Below are 16664 nucleotides of genomic sequence, written 5' to 3'. Positions count from 1 at the left end.
CACACACACACACACACACGAGGATAAAAATTTTTTGGAGACAGAGTTTCGCTGGGATTAATGCTGATATTAAGGGCAGAAGCCACAGTACTATGGATTGGGTTCTTTATTCCCGAGTTCATTACATAGGTCTTGTTATCTACATTAGGCAGCAGAGAGGTTAAGCAGCTAACCCTGTGTCACCCAGTCTGTCTGGCTACCCTGGCTCTGACATGTCCCCTGTCCTTTGCAGCTTTAAGAAATGCATCCCTCGTTCATTCCGCCAGCACATCAGCCAGCACAATGCGCTCACGCGCCTGCGTCTCCGCAGAGTCTTCCGGCGATTCTTGAGGGCCTTCCAGCCTGACCACCTCTCCCAGCAGGTTGTGATGGTTAAGTACTTGGCTACACTGGAGCGGCTGGCTCCTCGATTTGGCTCAGAGCATATACGGGTATGTCATCTGGAGGTACTGGACCAGCCTGAAAGAGATCCATGCTACATCCAGAACAGTGGGCAGACTACTGGGGACCCAGACCCAGAGCTGACCACCAGGCTTCCCACCCACGAGGTACTGGTGACAGGCACCGGAGGTATCCAGTGGCATCCACTTCAGATCCAGGTGAGCACTCACCTTAGCTGTGAGCTCCTCAAGGTGGCTCAAGTAAGCCCTGTCGTCCCCAGGCTTTGATCCTCCCTTTGGTCCCCCTTCCATTTACTTGTAGGAGATGGACAGCGGTGTGCTGGGTATGCATGGGGATGGCGGACAGCAGCTGGGGAAGCTGGTCTCTCTCCTTCCACCAGGGGGTCTCTGGGTATCAGCTCATCAGACTCTGGAGGCAGATACCTTTACCTGCTGAGCCATCTCTCTGGCCCTTGAGGTTTTTGTGGGGGAGGGGTTGGAGTTCGAGACAGGGTTTCTCTGTGGCTTTGAAGGCTGTCCTGAACTAGCTCTTGTAGACCATGCTGGTCAAGGTGTATGCTGCTACCACCTGGCTACATGAGACCCTGCCCCATTTGGGTTTTTTGAAACAGGTTCTCTGTGTAGCCATGGCTGTCCTAGAACTAGCTCTGTAGACCAGGCTGGCCCCAAACTCACAGAGATCCGACTGCCTCTGCCTCCCGAGTGCTGGAATTAAAGGTGTGCGCCACCACTGCTCAACTTACTTTTATTTTTTGAGTTAGGGTCTTATTCTGTGCTGTAATTCCAGCTGACCAAAGCACAGCCGTGTAGCCCAGGCTGGACCTGAACTCATGTTGATCTTCTCCAGCTTTCTGACTTTTGGAGTTAGAAGCTTGAGCCCAGTTTCCTTCTGTCCTTTGAGGGAACATTAAACCATCCTCATCCTGCTCTGTCCCCTGCCCTCCACCTGATACCTTGGCTTGGTTTTTAGGAATCTGAGAGAGGTAGCAGCAGAGGGAATCTCCAAGGCAACCGGTCTGGGAAGAAAGCGAAGACCCCTGAGGCTGGCGAACAGCTGACCAAGAGCCCTGGGGACCCACCCTGGACCTACTTCTGTGACTTCCAGGACATTTCCCACGTGGTGCTGGAGGAGTGTCGCGTGCGCATCCACCTTCAGGACAACAAGTGCTTGGTGGGGCCCTGGGCAGCAGGCTGGCAGAGCGGGTACGGGCTGTCCCGCCAGCTCCCTGACCATGCTCCCTGAATTGCAGTTGCTGTGCCTGTGTTCCCGGGCTGAGGCCCTGTCCTTTGTGGCCCTGGTGGATGGCTATTTCCGCTTGACTGCTGACTCCAGCCACTACCTGTGCCATGAGGTGGCCCCCCCGAGGCTGTTGACTAGCATCCAGAACGGCATCCATGGGCCCCTGATGTGAGTGAAGGTGGGCTGAGGGTGGCAGGGGCTGGCACTGCTGGAAGCAGATTCATGCATTCTTCTTTTTATTTTTATTTTTTATTTTTTTGGTTTTTTTCGACAGGGTTTCTTTGTGACTTTGGAGGCTGTCCTGGAACTCGCTTGGTAGTCCAGGCTGGTCTCGAACTCACAGAGATCCTCCTGCCTCTGCCTCCCGAGTGCTGGGATTAAAGGCATGTGCCACCAACGCCTGGCCCAGATTCATGCATTATAACTAGCGTGTGTTCGTTCGCCCACCATTACCCTGGGTGCCGCCCCCAGCCCAGTTAGTTAGCTGTGGCTATCAGTGTGCCACCATGCTCGTGTCTGTCTGGCCTCTGTGTGTGACTTCTTTTAGTCCCCACTTTTTGTTGTTGCTATTGCCACTTCTAGGATGTCAAGGCCCTTATACTAGTTCATTTTTTGTTACTATAATACCTTAGTCTGGATACTTAAGAAGAAAAGAGGTTAGCTGGGGTGATGTACAACTTAATCAAAGCAGGTCATCTTAGGCTACATAGTGAGACCTTATCTCAAAATTAAATCTCATTTTATGTTTGTTTTTTGAGACAATTTCTCTATGTAGCCTTGGCTGTCCTGGAACTCACTCTGTAGATCAGGCTGGCCTCGAACTCACAGAGATCTGCTTGCCTTTGCCTCCCAAGTGCTGGGAGTAGAGGCGTGCGCCACCACTGCCCAGCTTAAGACTTATTTTTTACTATTTAAATTATGTGTGTGTGTATGTTTGTGACCTTAAGTGCAGATGCCCCAGAGACCAGGGGCATCGGATTCTCCCAGAGCTGGTATTACAGATGCTTGTGAGCCACCCATGTGGGTGCTAAGAACTGAACTTGGGTCCTCCTGAAGAGCCCTAAGCCCTTTAACATCTGAGCCATCTCTCCAGCCTTCAAAATTAAATTGTAAAGAAATGTTTAGGGGACTGGGGAAATGACTCAGGATAAAGTGCCTGCCTTCTATTGTGAGGATCTGAGCTTGTCCCCTAGAAGACTCACGTAGCTAGTGTGTGGGATTCCAGCATGCAGTGACACGGTAGGGAAAGACGAGTCTCTGGAGACTCTGCTACCTGGCATGTGTGGCCAGCAGCAGATCCCTGCGTCTGACAAGGCAGAGGGAGAGGACTTGTTGCCCTCTGACATGCGTACAGTGGCGAGCACACCCACACTCACACGTGCGCAGACACAGTGAAAAAGGAAGTCTGGTCTGTGGCTATAGCTCAGCTGTAGCGAGCTGTAATACTTGCTAGTGTACGCAGCCCTTGGCTCAGTCCCCAGCACTGCTTGAACTGGGTGTGGCGGTGCGCTCCAGCACTCTAGCACTCGAGTAGTGGTCTCAGGACAACCTACCGGGGTCGTTCTCTCCACCATCTTGGTGTTGGGGATGGAATTCAGGTTGTCAGGCTGGGCAGCTAGCACCTGTACCCCGAGTCATCTCACTGGCCCCTTGTGTTTTCTGAGACTTAGTGCAGACTAGGCTTGAATTCTGTGTAGCTGAGGGTGACCTTGAACTCCCCATCTTCCAGTCTCCACCTCCAGTGCTGGCCTAGGGGCATGTGTTGCCACACTTGATTTATGTCTACTTTTTTTTTTTTTTTGGTTTTTACGAGACAGGGTTTCTCTGTATTGTTTTGGAGGCTGTCGGTCCAGCCCAGCCTCGAACTCACAGAGATCCACCTGCCTCTGCCTCCCGAGTGCTGGGATTAAAGGCATGCGTCACCACCGCCCGGCGTCTACTTTTTTTTTAACGTTTTTTTTGTAATTAAATTTTATGTGTATGTTTTTTGTTTGGTTGGTTTGGTTTTTTACCTGCATATATGTCTGCACCATGTGCATATCTGCCCACAATGGCTGGGAGTTATAGGACAGTTGTGAGCCCCTTCTGGGTGTGGGAATTGAACCTGGGTCCTCTGCAAGAGCAGCAAGTATTCTTAACCTCTGAGCATCTCTCCAGTCCGTCATATCTGACACCTTGTAATTGGGTGTAAGACCTGACAGGAGCCTCAGAGGAACACATGGAAATGGTGTCCCCCATGGCCCTGTGACTCAGGGTGATCGACTGCATGTGACTGTCTCTCTACTTGAAGTCCCTTTGTGGCTATATCTGGGTGTGACCCATGTGACAGGACAGCCTTTTCCTGTCTCAGCATCTGTCACATTGTCAGTGACTGTGTTAGATGTTAGTCACGTGACTGTTCTTCCATGTCTCTCTGTCAGTGGTCATGTGTATATGTGGACATACTATCAGTAGTTCTGAGATTTTTTACACATTCATTTATTTGTGGGGAGGACATGCCATAGTGTATGTGGGAGGTCAGAGGGCAGCCTGCAGGAGTCAGTTCTCTCCTTCTTCCTGTGGGTCCTGGATGTTGAACTCAGGTCATCAGGCTTGTAGCAAGTGCCTTCATCTCCTGAGCCTTACAGGCTCTCTGAAGGCTTTTTGTTTGCTTGTTTCTTTTGTTTTTGTTTTTTGTTTTTTTTTGGAGACAGGGTTTCTCTGTAGCTTTGGAGGCTGTCCTGGAACTCGCTCAGTAGACCAGGCTGGTCTCAAACTCACAGAGATCCACCTGCCTCTGTCTCACAAGCTCTGGGAGTAAAGGCGTGCGCCACCAATGCCTGCTCTCTCTGAAGGTTTTATATATATGACTGTGTGCGTGCAAGGCCGCTGGAGGTTAGCCTTGAGTGTCTTCCTTGGTTGCTCTCTGTGGTTGATTTTTTACTTTTCATATGTATGTGTATCCCTGTGAGTATATGTCACCTGTGTTTGTATCCCTGTGAGTATATGTCACGTGTGTGTGTGTATCCCTGTGAGTATATGTCACGTGTGTGTATCCCTGTGAGTATATGTCACGTGTGTGTATAGGTGGTGTGAGGTGTGGGCGCTAAGAATTGACCTATGGTCCTCTACAGGAACAGCAAGCACTGCTTACCACTGGTCTCTATAGTCCCTACACCTTAGTTTTTGAGGCAGGGTCTCTCACTGAGACAGGAGTTCACTGATTGGCTAGACTAGCTGAGCTCTAGCCTCAGGCGTAGGATTACAGGTACATTCTACCACTCCCAGATTCCCACATGGGTGCTAGGGATCTGCACCCTGATGTCCCAAGGTTCCCATTCCTTCTACTTTCTTTTGAGACATCGTCATACTATGTAGCCCAGGCTGGACTTGAACTTTCAGTGATCCTGTGAGCTGGACTTCCCGAGAACTAGAATTACAGGTGTATACTACCACAACCTCCTTTTTCGGCCTTGTGTCTGGTTGGTGTGTGTATCTCTGGGCATGTCTCCTGAGGACCCCACCTGGCATGGATCCCACTACAAGAGACTGATGGTGTCCCCTTTCTCTTACTCTCCCAGGGATCCATTTGTGCAGGCCAAGCTGTGGCCGGAGGACGGCCTCTACCTGATCCAGTGGAGTACCAGCCACCTTCACCGCCTGATCCTCACTGTGGCCCATCGAAACCCAGTGGGTCTGGAGCCGGGGTGGAGGGGTAGGGAGCTGCACCCTTCATAGCCCAACCCCTGCTTACCACAACTTCCCGCCTCACCAGGCTCCCAGCAGTGGCCCTAAGGGCCTGCGCCTCCGAAAGTTCCCCATCACCCAGCAGCCTGGATCCTTTGTGCTGGACGGCTGGGGCCGCTCCTTTGACAGCGTGGGGGACCTTCGAGTCGCCTTGCAGGGCTGCTCTCTACGGGCTGGGGACGACTGTTTCCCCTTGCACCATTGCTGCCTGCCCCGGCCAGGAGGTGAGTAGGATAGTGAGACACTCCAGGTAGGGATGGCACCGTGTGCCCTGAAGCCAGCCCACGAGGACAATGTCCACTCCTGTGCCTAGAAATCTCCAACCTCATGGTCATGCGGGGGTCTAGTGCCCACACCCGGCCTCTTAACCTCAGCCAGCTCAGCTTCCACAGGGTTCACCAGGATGAAATCACACAGGTGGGTGTTCTTGGCAGGGCATGTGGGGGGGGGATGGGGCGAGGGGGGAGGGGAGGGGACAGAGGGGGTGTCACCGGGCAGCCAGCCCTGCTGCACTCAGTACTATTTCTACAGCTGTCCCACTTGGGTCAAGGCACAAGGACCAATGTTTATGAGGGCCTTCTAAGAGTGGGAGGCCCTGACGAAGGCAAAGTGGACAGTGGATGTCCCCCTGAACCTGGTGGAGGCACTGGGCAGCAGCTTCGAGTGGTGCTTAAAGTCCTGGACCCCAGTCACCATGACATTGCCTTGGTAAGTGTGCAAGGCTGGCCCTGGGGAGTCTGGAGAAGATGGGGAGGGACTGGGTGGGTTTTCAGGAGCCTGACCTGTCCTGTCCCCATCCCCACAGGCCTTCTACGAAACAGCTAGCCTCATGAGTCAGGTATCACACATGCACCTGGCTTTCCTGCATGGTGTCTGTGTGCGTGGCTCAGAGAGTAAGTGCACCCTAACACCCACCTGGGTTTGCGTGCCACCCTTCTGTACCCTCTCCCTGGTGTGTGTCCTGGCTCGCCATTCTTTTTTTGGGGGGGGTACTGGAGATGGAACTCAGCTATCAGCATGTGGGCAAACACTACCCCTGAGTGATGCTCCCAGCTCCTCACTATAGTCTTCGGAGCAGGGCCTCTATCATGGAGTCATACCTACAGGTCCTCAATGGGGGATTCTAGGCAGAATCCCCCAAACCCCTTGATCCTCAATCTCTCCTGTAGTCCTAAGATCAGACAGTGCCTACTCCTCACCATATAGCAGCCCTCCGAATGCTGTACTGGACTTTGACCCCCCTTCCCCTGACCCTTTCTTTGCTATACCTGCTCTGCCCTGTCTCTTTGACCCAGACTCTGATGTCTGGCTCTGTCCGATTCTTCCCATAATTCGTTTTGCAGTCATCATACATACTCAAAGCCCTTCAGCACAGCGGCCCCAGGCAGATGCCAGCCCTGTTGTGATCTCAGTCACCCGTGTTTCTGCCCTGCTCAGACACCTCTGTCCCTTCCCTGCCTGTCCCTCCAAGCTTTCTGCACAGGTTGACCCCGTGGCGACCCTGAGGTGCTCCTGTGTGTCCCCATTCTGCTTTCCAGCCTGTGCCTGGCCCACTGCTCTGTTTTGATGTCACCTCTGCTGCCCCCCCCCCGCACTCCCTCTTTCCTCTGCTCGACACTTGTACCATGTGTAGACTCCCATTCTACCTCTGCCCTGCTCCCCTCTCTGTCCTTACGGTACTCCCCCATCCAGACTCCATGCAGCCCTACCACCTGTCCTGGTCCCTGGAGGCAGAGGCCGGTGGCTGCCCCTCTAGCAGCTGTATCTTTGCAGATATCATTGTGACAGAGTTTGTGGAACATGGTCCCCTGGATGTGTGGTTACGGAGACAGAGGGGGCGAGTGCCCATGACCTGGAAGATGGTTGTGGCTCAGCAGCTGGCCAGTGCCCTCAGCTACCTGGTATGTGGACCTGAGGGTGTGCAGCGTGGGTGTCAGAACGGGAGGCCACACTCAGCTGTAGTTCTGAACTGTGACTCCTGCCGCATTGTCTGCATGCCTGGCCTCTAATAGCCCCAGCCATTGCTCTTCTGATTCTACTGTTCTCAGGTCTGCTCCCTCGTGTGTTTAATCATTCTTTGGTACCTTGAAATATCATTCAAGATCCCATATCTGTGGGTGTCAAGTCTCCTGTAGAAAATGGGGTACAGTGAAGCCGGGTACCTGCCATCACAGCATGCATGAACTGAGGCAGGAGGATCTGGAATGTAGTTATTCTCAGCTATCTAATGAGTTTGAGGCTACTGTGGGCTATATAATACCCTATTGAAAGCATTGAAAAGGGGGCTGGGCCAGGCAGTGGTGGCGCACACCTTTAATCCCAGCGCTTGGGAGGCAGAGGCAGGCAGATCTCTGTGAGTTCAAGGCCAGCCTGGTCTACAGAGCCAGTGCCAGAAGAGGCTCCAAAGCTACACAGAGAAACTCTGTCTCAAAAAACAAAAACAAACAAAAAAGGGCTGGAGAGATGGGTCAAAGGTTAAGAGCACTGATTGTTCTTCTAGAGAACCCAGGTTCAATTCCCAGCACTCACATGGCAACTCACAACTGTCCGTAACTCCAAGATCAGACAAACATTCAACACCAATGCACATACATAAGAGAAAAGGGGCTGAGTCTGTAGCTCAGTTGGTAGCACTTGTCTGACATGGACAAAGTGCTGGGTTCCGGGCCTAGCTCTGTGTAAACGCTGTGATATATGCTTGCAGTCTCAGTACTGGGGAGGTGGAAGCAGGCAGATCTGGAGTCAGGGGCATCCTCTGCTAAGTAGTGAGTGTGTGCGTGTGTGCGCATGCGTGCGTGCGTGCGCAAGTGTGTGCGTGTGTGCGCAAGTGTGCGCATGTGTCTGTGTGTGTGTGCGCGCGCGCACGCGCGCGCGCACGCGCGCGCGTGCATGCGTGAGCGCAGATGCCTAGGCCAGAGCCGAGATGTCTTCCCAGTTGCTGTCCTTATTTTTTGAGGCAGGGACTCTCAGCAAACTCAGAACTTGCCCATAGAATTACACTGACTAGTGAGTGAGCACCAGTGTGCTCCCGTCTCCAACTCCACAGCACCAGATTACAAACACATGCTGCCAAGGTGGTCTCACGTAGCACAGGCTGATCTCAAATGCATTATATAACCAAGACTGGCTTTGAACTCTAATCATCTGCCTCTTGAGATGAGATAACAGGCTTACATTACCATGCCTGACATATAACTTCAAGGTTTTTTTTTTTTTCAAGATAGGGTTTCTCTGTGTAACAGTCCTGGCCTTCCTGGAACTCTCTCTGTAGACCAGGCTGACCTCCAACTCACAGAGACTCACCTGCCTCTGCCTCCCGAGTGCTGGGATTAAAGGTGTGTGCTGCCACCACCTGGCCGCTAACTTCAGTTTTGATCATGACTGAGTCTGAAGATGACCTGTGTTTAGAGAGGCTAACTTTACTTAAGTTATTTACATAACATATAAGGAGCAGTGAGAACTGAGCAGGGGGCTCTGGGGAGACAGTGCTAAATGCTTGCTGTACTGCCATGAAGACTTGAGTTCATATCCCTAGCACCCACACGAAAAGCCAGATGTCTGTAGCCCTAGAACTGGGGAGGCAATGACAGGAGGTCCCTAGATCCCATGGCCTGCTGGGTTACCCAATCTGTGGGCTCCAGATTTGGTGAGACCCTGTCTCAATGAATAAGGTGAGGTGTAATTGAAGGCATCACCTGGCATCCGTCCCTGACCTCCACAGGCATATGCCCACAGGAGTACATAATACACACAGTACAGAAAGAGCTGAGGGCCAGATGAGGTGAAGAGGTAAGGCACAGGTAGAACTTAGCAATGAGGAGAAATTGAAACAGATAGACTGGGACCGCCTCATCTGACAGAGGAGAGGAAAGTTGCTGTGAGGAAATCTTGGGAAGGTGGTTTTTTGGGGTGTGGGGGGGGAACAGTCTGTGCAAAGAGCTTGGGGCAGGATGTTTGGGGACTCAGTGGTGTCTTTGTATTTTTTGTTCCTGGCCAGAACCTTGGCTACCCACTCAACTCCCAGTGTTGCTAGCCCTGATAACATGGTGTTGTTATCCCAATAGTTTGAGAGTTATTATTTTCACGTTATCACTGTGAGGAGGAGCCTCATGGGATCGGGTGGTGTGTGGAACTGGGCTCACCCCTAGGAGTCATGGACTTTTTCCTCCTCTGCCACCCAGGAAGATAAGAATCTGGTTCATGGAAACGTATGTGGCCGGAACATCCTGCTGGCCCGGCTGGGGCTGGAGGAGGGTACCAGCCCCTTCATCAAGCTAAGTGATCCTGGTGTGGGCCAAGGTGCCCTGTCCAGGGAGGGTGAGTTCTGGAGTGGGGCTGGGCACAGGATGGCGTTCCCCTGTCCTTGCCACCCTTCCTGATATGTGACCCGTTCTCTCCAGAGCGAGTGGAACGCATCCCCTGGACAGCTCCTGAGTGCCTATCTGGAGAGGCCAGTAGCTTGGGTACTGCCACGGACATGTGGGGCTTTGGTGCCACCCTCCTTGAGATCTGCTTTGATGGGGAGGCACCCCTGCAGGGTCGTTGTCCCTCAGAGGTATGTAAGGGTTTCTAGGGACTCTGAAGGTTCCCTGGTCCATCTGAGTGGCCCAAAGGGTTTCCCCTTTTGCAAAGGCCCAGGGACGTTGAAGAAGCGGAGCTGAGGGCAGGGAGGAAAGACAAGGAAGCCAGGGTGCTTGGTAGACCTGCTCCAATTCTGCAGAGCCAACTGGACTTGGTTCTAATCCCTGACTCTGTAGTCGTTACCAGGCTTCAGCTACCTTCTCTGTAAAATGGATATAAAAAGACCAGGTGCTAGCCTAAGCCAGCCATGCTGCTTGGCTGTGCCTTTTGGGGAAGATGTGGGTAGAATGGGGGGCTCACTCTCTGGAGTCATCACTCCCACAGAAAGAACGATTCTACACAAAGCAGCACCAGCTGCCTCAGCCCTCATGCCCGGAGCTGGCCACACTCACCCGCCAGTGCCTGACCTACGAACCAGCACAGCGGCCATCATTCCGCACCATTTTGCGGGACCTCACTAGGCTGCAGCCACAGAGTGAGCCAGGGCCCTGGGGGCTGGGGGCATAGCCAAAGTCTGTACTGGGGCCTGGTGCATGGTAGTCTCTGATTCACCTAAGGCTGTGCCGGGGAGCAGGGACCAGTCATGTGACACTGTTTGGGGAAAGACCATCGGCTAACTGAAGACCTCGGTTCTTTCAGATCTAGTGGGTGTCTCAGCTGTGAACGCAGACTCAACAGCATCAGACCCCACTGTTTTCCACAAGCGTTATTTGAAAAAGATCCGGGATTTGGGCGAGGTGAGGGCTTGACTGGAGAATTGAGGTGGGAATGGATGACTGGGGGGTAGGTTAGAGATGCCGGGGTGGAGCCTGGAGAGCTGGAATGTATCTGAGGAAGTCTTGTTTAAGAATAGTTTTGAGGGGGGCTGGAGAGATGGCTCAGAGCTTAAGAGCACTAGTTGTTCTTCCAGAGGTCCTGAGTTCAATTCCTAGCAATCACATGGTGGCTTACGGTCATCTATGGTGGGATCTGGTTCCCTCTTCTGCCAGAACACTGTATGCATAATAAATAAACATTTTAAAAAAGAATAGTTTTAGCCAGGGGGTGGTGGCGCACGCCTTTAATCCCAGCACTCGGGAGGCAGAGGCAGGTGGATCTCTGTGAGTTTGAGGCTAGCCTTGTCTACAAAGTGAGTTCCAGGACAGCCTCCAAAGCCACAGAGAAACCCTGTCTCGAAAAACCAAAAAAAAAAAAAAAAAAAAAAAAGAATAGTTTTGAGGGCCAGTCATGATAGGCACGCCTTTAATACTAACTGCCAGGAGGCAGAGGTAGGCAGATCTCTGAGTTTGAGGCCAGCCTGGTCTGTGTATCAAGTTCCAGACCATCCTGCACTCCACCGTGTGATTGTCTCAAAAAAGAAAAAAAATATATATATAGTTTTGAGAGCTGGAGATGGGCAGATTTCTCAGGTTTGGAAGAAGACCGTCTTCTGCCTGATTCTGACTCTTCTGCTCACTTCTGCCAGGGTCATTTTGGCAAGGTCAGCCTGTACTGCTATGATCCAACCAATGATGGCACTGGCGAGATGGTGGCTGTGAAAGCCCTTAAGGAGGGATGTGGCCCCCAGCTCCGCTCAGGCTGGCAGCGGGAGATCGAAATCCTACGGACCCTGTACCATGAACACATTGTCAAGTACAAAGGCTGCTGTGAGGACCAAGGTGTGCCGGGCCATGGGGTGTGGTGCGGGGCCTAACCCTCCTGGCCGCATAGGGGGTGTGGCAGGGCAGCCTTCTCAGCCGGGGGTGTTGCCTACCGGGGCCAGGATGAACAGTAGCTCCCCCATCTCCCCAGCACAGGAACAGGGTTTTTTGTTTTTTTTTTTTTGTTTGTTTGTTTGTTTGTTTTCAAGACAGGGTTTCGCTGTGTTGTTTTGGAAGCTGTCCTGGAACTTGCTCGGTAGACCAGGCTGGCCTCAAACTCAGAGAGATCCACCTGCCTCTGCCTCCCGAGTGCTGGGATTAAAGGCGTGCGCCACCAACGCCCGGCCCAGGAACAGGGTTTTACATGGGTCCATCGCGTCCATGGACCTGTCTCAGTGCACACGGGTCTTGGTCTTGTCTCCTCCCGGGGACCGATCTGCACAGTGTTCGGAGCTCCAGGATACAGGAACTCCAACTCTCCTCCAACGTCTGTCCCCTGTGGTCTCTTCCTGACAGGAGAGAAGTCTGTACAGCTGGTCATGGAGTACGTTCCCCTCGGCAGCCTCCGGGACTACCTGCCACGGCACAGTGTTGGGCTGGCACAGCTCCTGTTATTCGCGCAGCAGATCTGCGAGGTGTGATGGCCCCGCCCCTCCTTCCAGAGCTGAACACCTCTGCTTCTGCCGATCCTGAAGGGGTCTGTCCCTATCCGTGCTTTTGTCCATGGACTGGACTCCTTTCCCTTTTTTGTGTCCAGGTCACCTGGCCACACTCCCACAAACCTCACCCCTAATCTCTAGTGTCTTATGACTGGACCCACCCACCTTTTCTTGGCTCCTCCCACTAACTCCGCAGCTCACCCTTGCCAGGCAATTCCTATCCCAAACCCTGTAGAGGTTTGAATATCCTAGACCATCCCGCTCCACTTGGCCCGGCCCACCAAGCCCCGCCTCTTTTTAGTCGCCCTCCAGCCTAGTTTGCCCCTGGAAACCCCACTCCTAGTAGAGGTTGGCTCACTCCTAGACCCACCCACCTTTGCTTGACCCCGCCCCTCACAGCACCCTTCTGTCTGGCTTTGCTGGCCTGGCCCCAAACCTTGTTCTGGCTCCTTCTTTTGCTTGCTCAGGCCTGGGCTGAGCCTGACTCGCCCTGCCCCACCCCAGGGCATGGCCTACCTGCACGGGCAGCGCTACATTCACCGAGACCTAGCCGCGCGCAACGTGTTTCTGGACAACGACAGGCTGGTCAAGATTGGAGACTTTGGCCTAGCCAAGGCAGTGCCTGAAGGCCACGAGTACTACCGCGTGCGCGAGGACGGGGACAGCCCTGTGTTCTGGTGACCAGGAGTGGACACAGTCTGAGGGGGGCGGGGTGGAGGAAATGCTGGGCTGCACAGGGAAGCTGGGAGGGGCCTAGGGACGGACCAGGCAGGGTTAAATCCCCATAGTCCAGTTTGGTCTGGTTTAGTAAATCTGAAACCCCTCAGACTGTGCCCTGAAGGGTGAGGTCCCAACTGGAATCTCAGGGGTCCTTTGACTGGATGTGAACTGCAAGTCCAGCCTGCTGTTCCTAAGCTACCTCCGTCTCCAGGTATGCCCCGGAATGCCTGAAGGAGTGCAAATTTTACTATGCATCAGATGTCTGGTCCTTCGGGGTGACCTTGTATGAGCTGTTGACGTACTGTGACTCTGGACAGAGCCCCCCCACGGTGAGCACAACTAGTTCACTCTAGGCTGGTGTTTGCTAGGGGCTTTTCTAGAAAAGCAGGCCGTTAGAGCTCAGCCCTTCAACACTGGCAGGCTCTCCACTACTGTCTGCCTAACCTGATCCGCAAAGGTGCGGCCTCGCAGTGTGGGGAGCTGTTTTGTCTCCGTGGAGTCTGCATGGTTCTTTCCCACCTATTTACCGTGTGGTGGCAGAGCCTGGAAGGCAGCGTGCGCTTTGGTAGGCAAATAGACACCAAGGCCATTTGCCCAGAGTTTCTTTCTTTTTTCTTTTTTTTTTGGGGGGGGTCAAAACACTTTATTCAGACACTTGGTGGAAAGACTGAAGAGGTCCATGCAGGCTGCTGTCCCCCGTGGGCAGATCTTGAAGGTCTACCGTCGCTAAGAGCTGTCTGAGGTCAGAGGACAACTTGCAGGAGTTTAGTCTCCCACTGCACGGTCCTCAGGGATGACTCGGGGATGGACTCAGCAGCAAACACCTTTGTCAGCTCGGCCTTCTCACCAGCCCTTGTTTTTTCTTTCTCTCTTTCTCTTTCCTCCTTCCTTGTTTTCTTTCTTTCTTTTTTCTTGTTTTGTTTTTCGAGACAGAGTTTCTCTGTGTAGCTTTGGAACCTCTTCTGGCACTGGCTCTGTAGACCAGGCTGTCTCAACCTCACAGAGATCCTCCTGCCTCTGCCTCTCGAGTGCTGGGATTAAAGGCGTGTGCCACCACCCGGCAAGGGATCTTGTCTTTCTGCTCTAAATTTCTGTGACTTTTTCTGATGGACCCAATTAGTTCATGTGTCTGTATAATCACTGAAGAGCTGTGGACCACAGTGATTGGGTAGCTGTGAGCTAGGGAGAAGCCAAGAGAATATTAGATAGCATTTCCCCTCTGAGGTCAGGGCAGAAAGATCCATGTGCCTAGATGTAAAGACCAGCCTGTACTACACAGCAAGACCTTGTCTCAAGAAATCTATTTTAAGGGGGCTGGAACTGTGACTCAGTTGGTGGAGCACTGGCCTGGCATGAATGAAGCTCTAGGTTCCCCCAGGCCAGCATATAATGGGCATGGTGGGCATGCCTGCCATCCCAGCACTGGAAATGGAAGTAGCAGGATCTAGGAGTTCAAGGCTAGCCTGGGATACCTCAGAGCCTGTCTTGAAAGAGTCTGAGAGCCGGGAAGACTCAGTAGGTAAGCACTTACCTTGCAAGTGTGAGCACAGAAGTTTGGGTCCCCAGATGTCAGGTGGGCATGGTGGCCCAGCTTTAAATTCACCCTGGGAAAGCAGAGATGGGATCTAGAGCACAATGCCTCGTCAGACCGTCAGAGCTGTGTCTCCTAGAGACCCGGCCTCAGTGGATAAGGTGGAAGATGAGCTCTATCGTAATGATTCCTGACTTCAACCTCCAGTCTCCATATTAATGTATATTCTAGGGCACATACCTCACACACATGTGCCCCACACATGCAGATATGAATGCACCCACATGAAATGGGGGTCTGGGCATGGCTGTACGAGTATGTAACATATAACCCCAAGACTGTGGAAGGCAGAGACAGTTCTCGGGCATGTTGGCCACCAGACTAACGTCCTCTGGCCTCCTCCTGTTGCCTGTGTGGCCTCCATGTACATGTACATGCACACAGATACACACAGGCACACAACTGAGAAACGTGAGCCATGGGTTCCCGGCATGTGCAAATAGCCGCTGTCAATCGTGCCTTAGAAATTCATCGAGCTCATCGGAGTCACCCAGGGCCAGATGACCGTGCTGAGGCTCACAGAGTTGCTGGAACGAGGAGAGAGGCTGCCTCGGCCTGACAGATGTCCCTGTGAGGTGAGTCCACCTTCTGCTGTGCCTGTCCCACCCTCGTGACGCAGGGTGAATAGTCCCACAGACCCGTTTCTCCCCAGATCTATCTCCTCATGAAGAACTGCTGGGAGTCCGAGGCCTCCTTCCGGCCCACCTTTCAGAACCTTGTGCCCATCCTCAAGACAGCCCAGGAGAAGTACCAAGGCCAGGTGCCTTCAGTGTTCAGTGTGTGCTGATAGGTTCAAGGGCAGGGGGAGGGGCCTGACGGAGAAGCCCCACCGCATGCTGTACACCTTACTCTTGCCCAGAAACCCCTTTCTGTGAACTAACACCTTTCCGTCCTTGACCATGAGCCTGGCTGTGATCTGAACAAACCCTGGATACCCAGAAAAAGGGCCAAGTGGACCCTTGAGTCTTCCGTTCTGGGTCCATCCGTCTTCACAGTGGAGACCCGCCATCTTCACTAGCTGGGAAGAAACTGTTTGCTCTTCTAGAAGCCTGGGGCCTCCGAGGTCCATATTCAGCAAGGTGGCATGACAAGGTGTGTAGATAGATTGAGACTTCAGAAGGAGCTGGAACACTTCTGGTCACCCCTCAACCAGCGGCCAAGCTGGGGTATGACCAGCAAAGCCTGTGCTTAGTGGGGAGACCTGGGTTCCTTCCCTATCAACCTAAGCCACCAGCTAGATCAGTTCCTGGTATACAGAAGGCACGCAGTAACTGCTTGTTGGAGGCTGGGGAGATTGCCCTGCCAGTGAAGTGCTCAATTCCCAGAGCCCATGTTAGCTGTGTGGGTGGGACAAGCTTGTGATCTCAGCACTGGGGGATGGAGACAGGCACCTCCCTGGGGCTCGCTACTCCATTCAGTGAAACGCAGGCCAAGGAATCTGCCTCCAAACAAAATGGTGGGACAGTGCTTCAGGAAATGTACCCAAAGTTGCCCTCGGCCTCCTACACAAACACCTGCACATACACCTGTACATACATTTGCATACACACACACACACACACACACACACACACACACACACACGAGGGACATTTGTCACATAGGTAGGACTCTGCCCATTTTACCCTTTTCTTCCTGTGTGACCTCAGGTAAATGTCTTGACCTCTCTGGGCCTCATGTCTCAACTCTGGGAATGGTCAGGCTTTCTACCTCATAAGACTCTTAAAGAGCGCTGATGAGTTGTGTTTAAATTGCTTAGGAGAGAGACAGATACATGTTTAATAAATGTTTATGTTTATTACTATTCTGGTGTTTTCAATGAAGAAGTGAGATTCAGATGGGTTGTGGGATCAGATGCCTTTGTGAAAGGCAGGGAAATAACTGCTTCCCCAAGAAGGATATCTAAGACTGCATGTAGGCTGGGCATGGTAACATACACTCTTAATCCTAACGGAGTGACAGGCTGTGAGATTTAAGACCCTGGCTGAGACAGTGTCTCTTGATCACTGCTGTGTACCCAGAGCTCACTAGCCTGCCAGCTTCTCAGGAGTCTCCTGTCTCTGCTCCCATTTTTCCATAGAAGCACTATTAAAAAACCTATTATGA

The 16664-nt window shown here is 52.7% G+C and overlaps 1 protein-coding gene across 6 annotated transcripts in view; it reads left to right on the top strand.

The window, feature by feature from the left end:
* Tyk2 (tyrosine kinase 2) overlaps positions 1 to 16362 on the top strand; it is a 32018-nt gene extending 15656 nt beyond the window's left edge. For 3 of the 6 annotated variants that reach the window (XM_013119424.3, XM_013119425.3, XM_013119426.3), the window contains 19 exons: positions 233 to 599; positions 1372 to 1572; positions 1652 to 1809; positions 5202 to 5310; positions 5396 to 5591; positions 5681 to 5784; positions 5899 to 6075; positions 6173 to 6260; positions 7141 to 7268; positions 9549 to 9684; positions 9768 to 9922; positions 10273 to 10423; positions 10588 to 10685; positions 11414 to 11606; positions 12105 to 12223; positions 12752 to 12924; positions 13179 to 13296; positions 15023 to 15133; positions 15211 to 16362. In XM_013119424.3, the coding sequence (XP_012974878.1) occupies positions 233 to 599; positions 1372 to 1572; positions 1652 to 1809; positions 5202 to 5310; positions 5396 to 5591; positions 5681 to 5784; positions 5899 to 6075; positions 6173 to 6260; positions 7141 to 7268; positions 9549 to 9684; positions 9768 to 9922; positions 10273 to 10423; positions 10588 to 10685; positions 11414 to 11606; positions 12105 to 12223; positions 12752 to 12924; positions 13179 to 13296; positions 15023 to 15133; positions 15211 to 15345 (2917 nt within the window). In that variant the 3' untranslated portion in view covers positions 15346 to 16362. Of the gene's footprint in view, positions 1 to 232; positions 600 to 1371; positions 1605 to 1651; positions 1810 to 5201; positions 5311 to 5395; positions 5592 to 5680; positions 5785 to 5898; positions 6076 to 6172; positions 6261 to 7140; positions 7269 to 9548; positions 9685 to 9767; positions 9923 to 10272; positions 10424 to 10587; positions 10686 to 11413; positions 11607 to 12104; positions 12224 to 12714; positions 13297 to 15022; positions 15134 to 15210 lie in introns of those variants that run through there. The other 3 variants (XM_040730176.1, XR_005870361.1, XR_001196973.3) reach the window with 3 other exon arrangements.
* The last annotated feature ends 302 nt before the right edge of the window (positions 16363 to 16664 follow it).

The sequence above is a fragment of the Mesocricetus auratus genome, unplaced genomic scaffold (assembly GCF_017639785.1).
Source record: "Mesocricetus auratus isolate SY011 unplaced genomic scaffold, BCM_Maur_2.0 Super-Scaffold_100022, whole genome shotgun sequence".
Lineage (NCBI taxonomy): Eukaryota > Metazoa > Chordata > Mammalia > Rodentia > Cricetidae > Mesocricetus > Mesocricetus auratus.
This window is presented reverse-complemented; position numbering and strand designations above follow the sequence as displayed.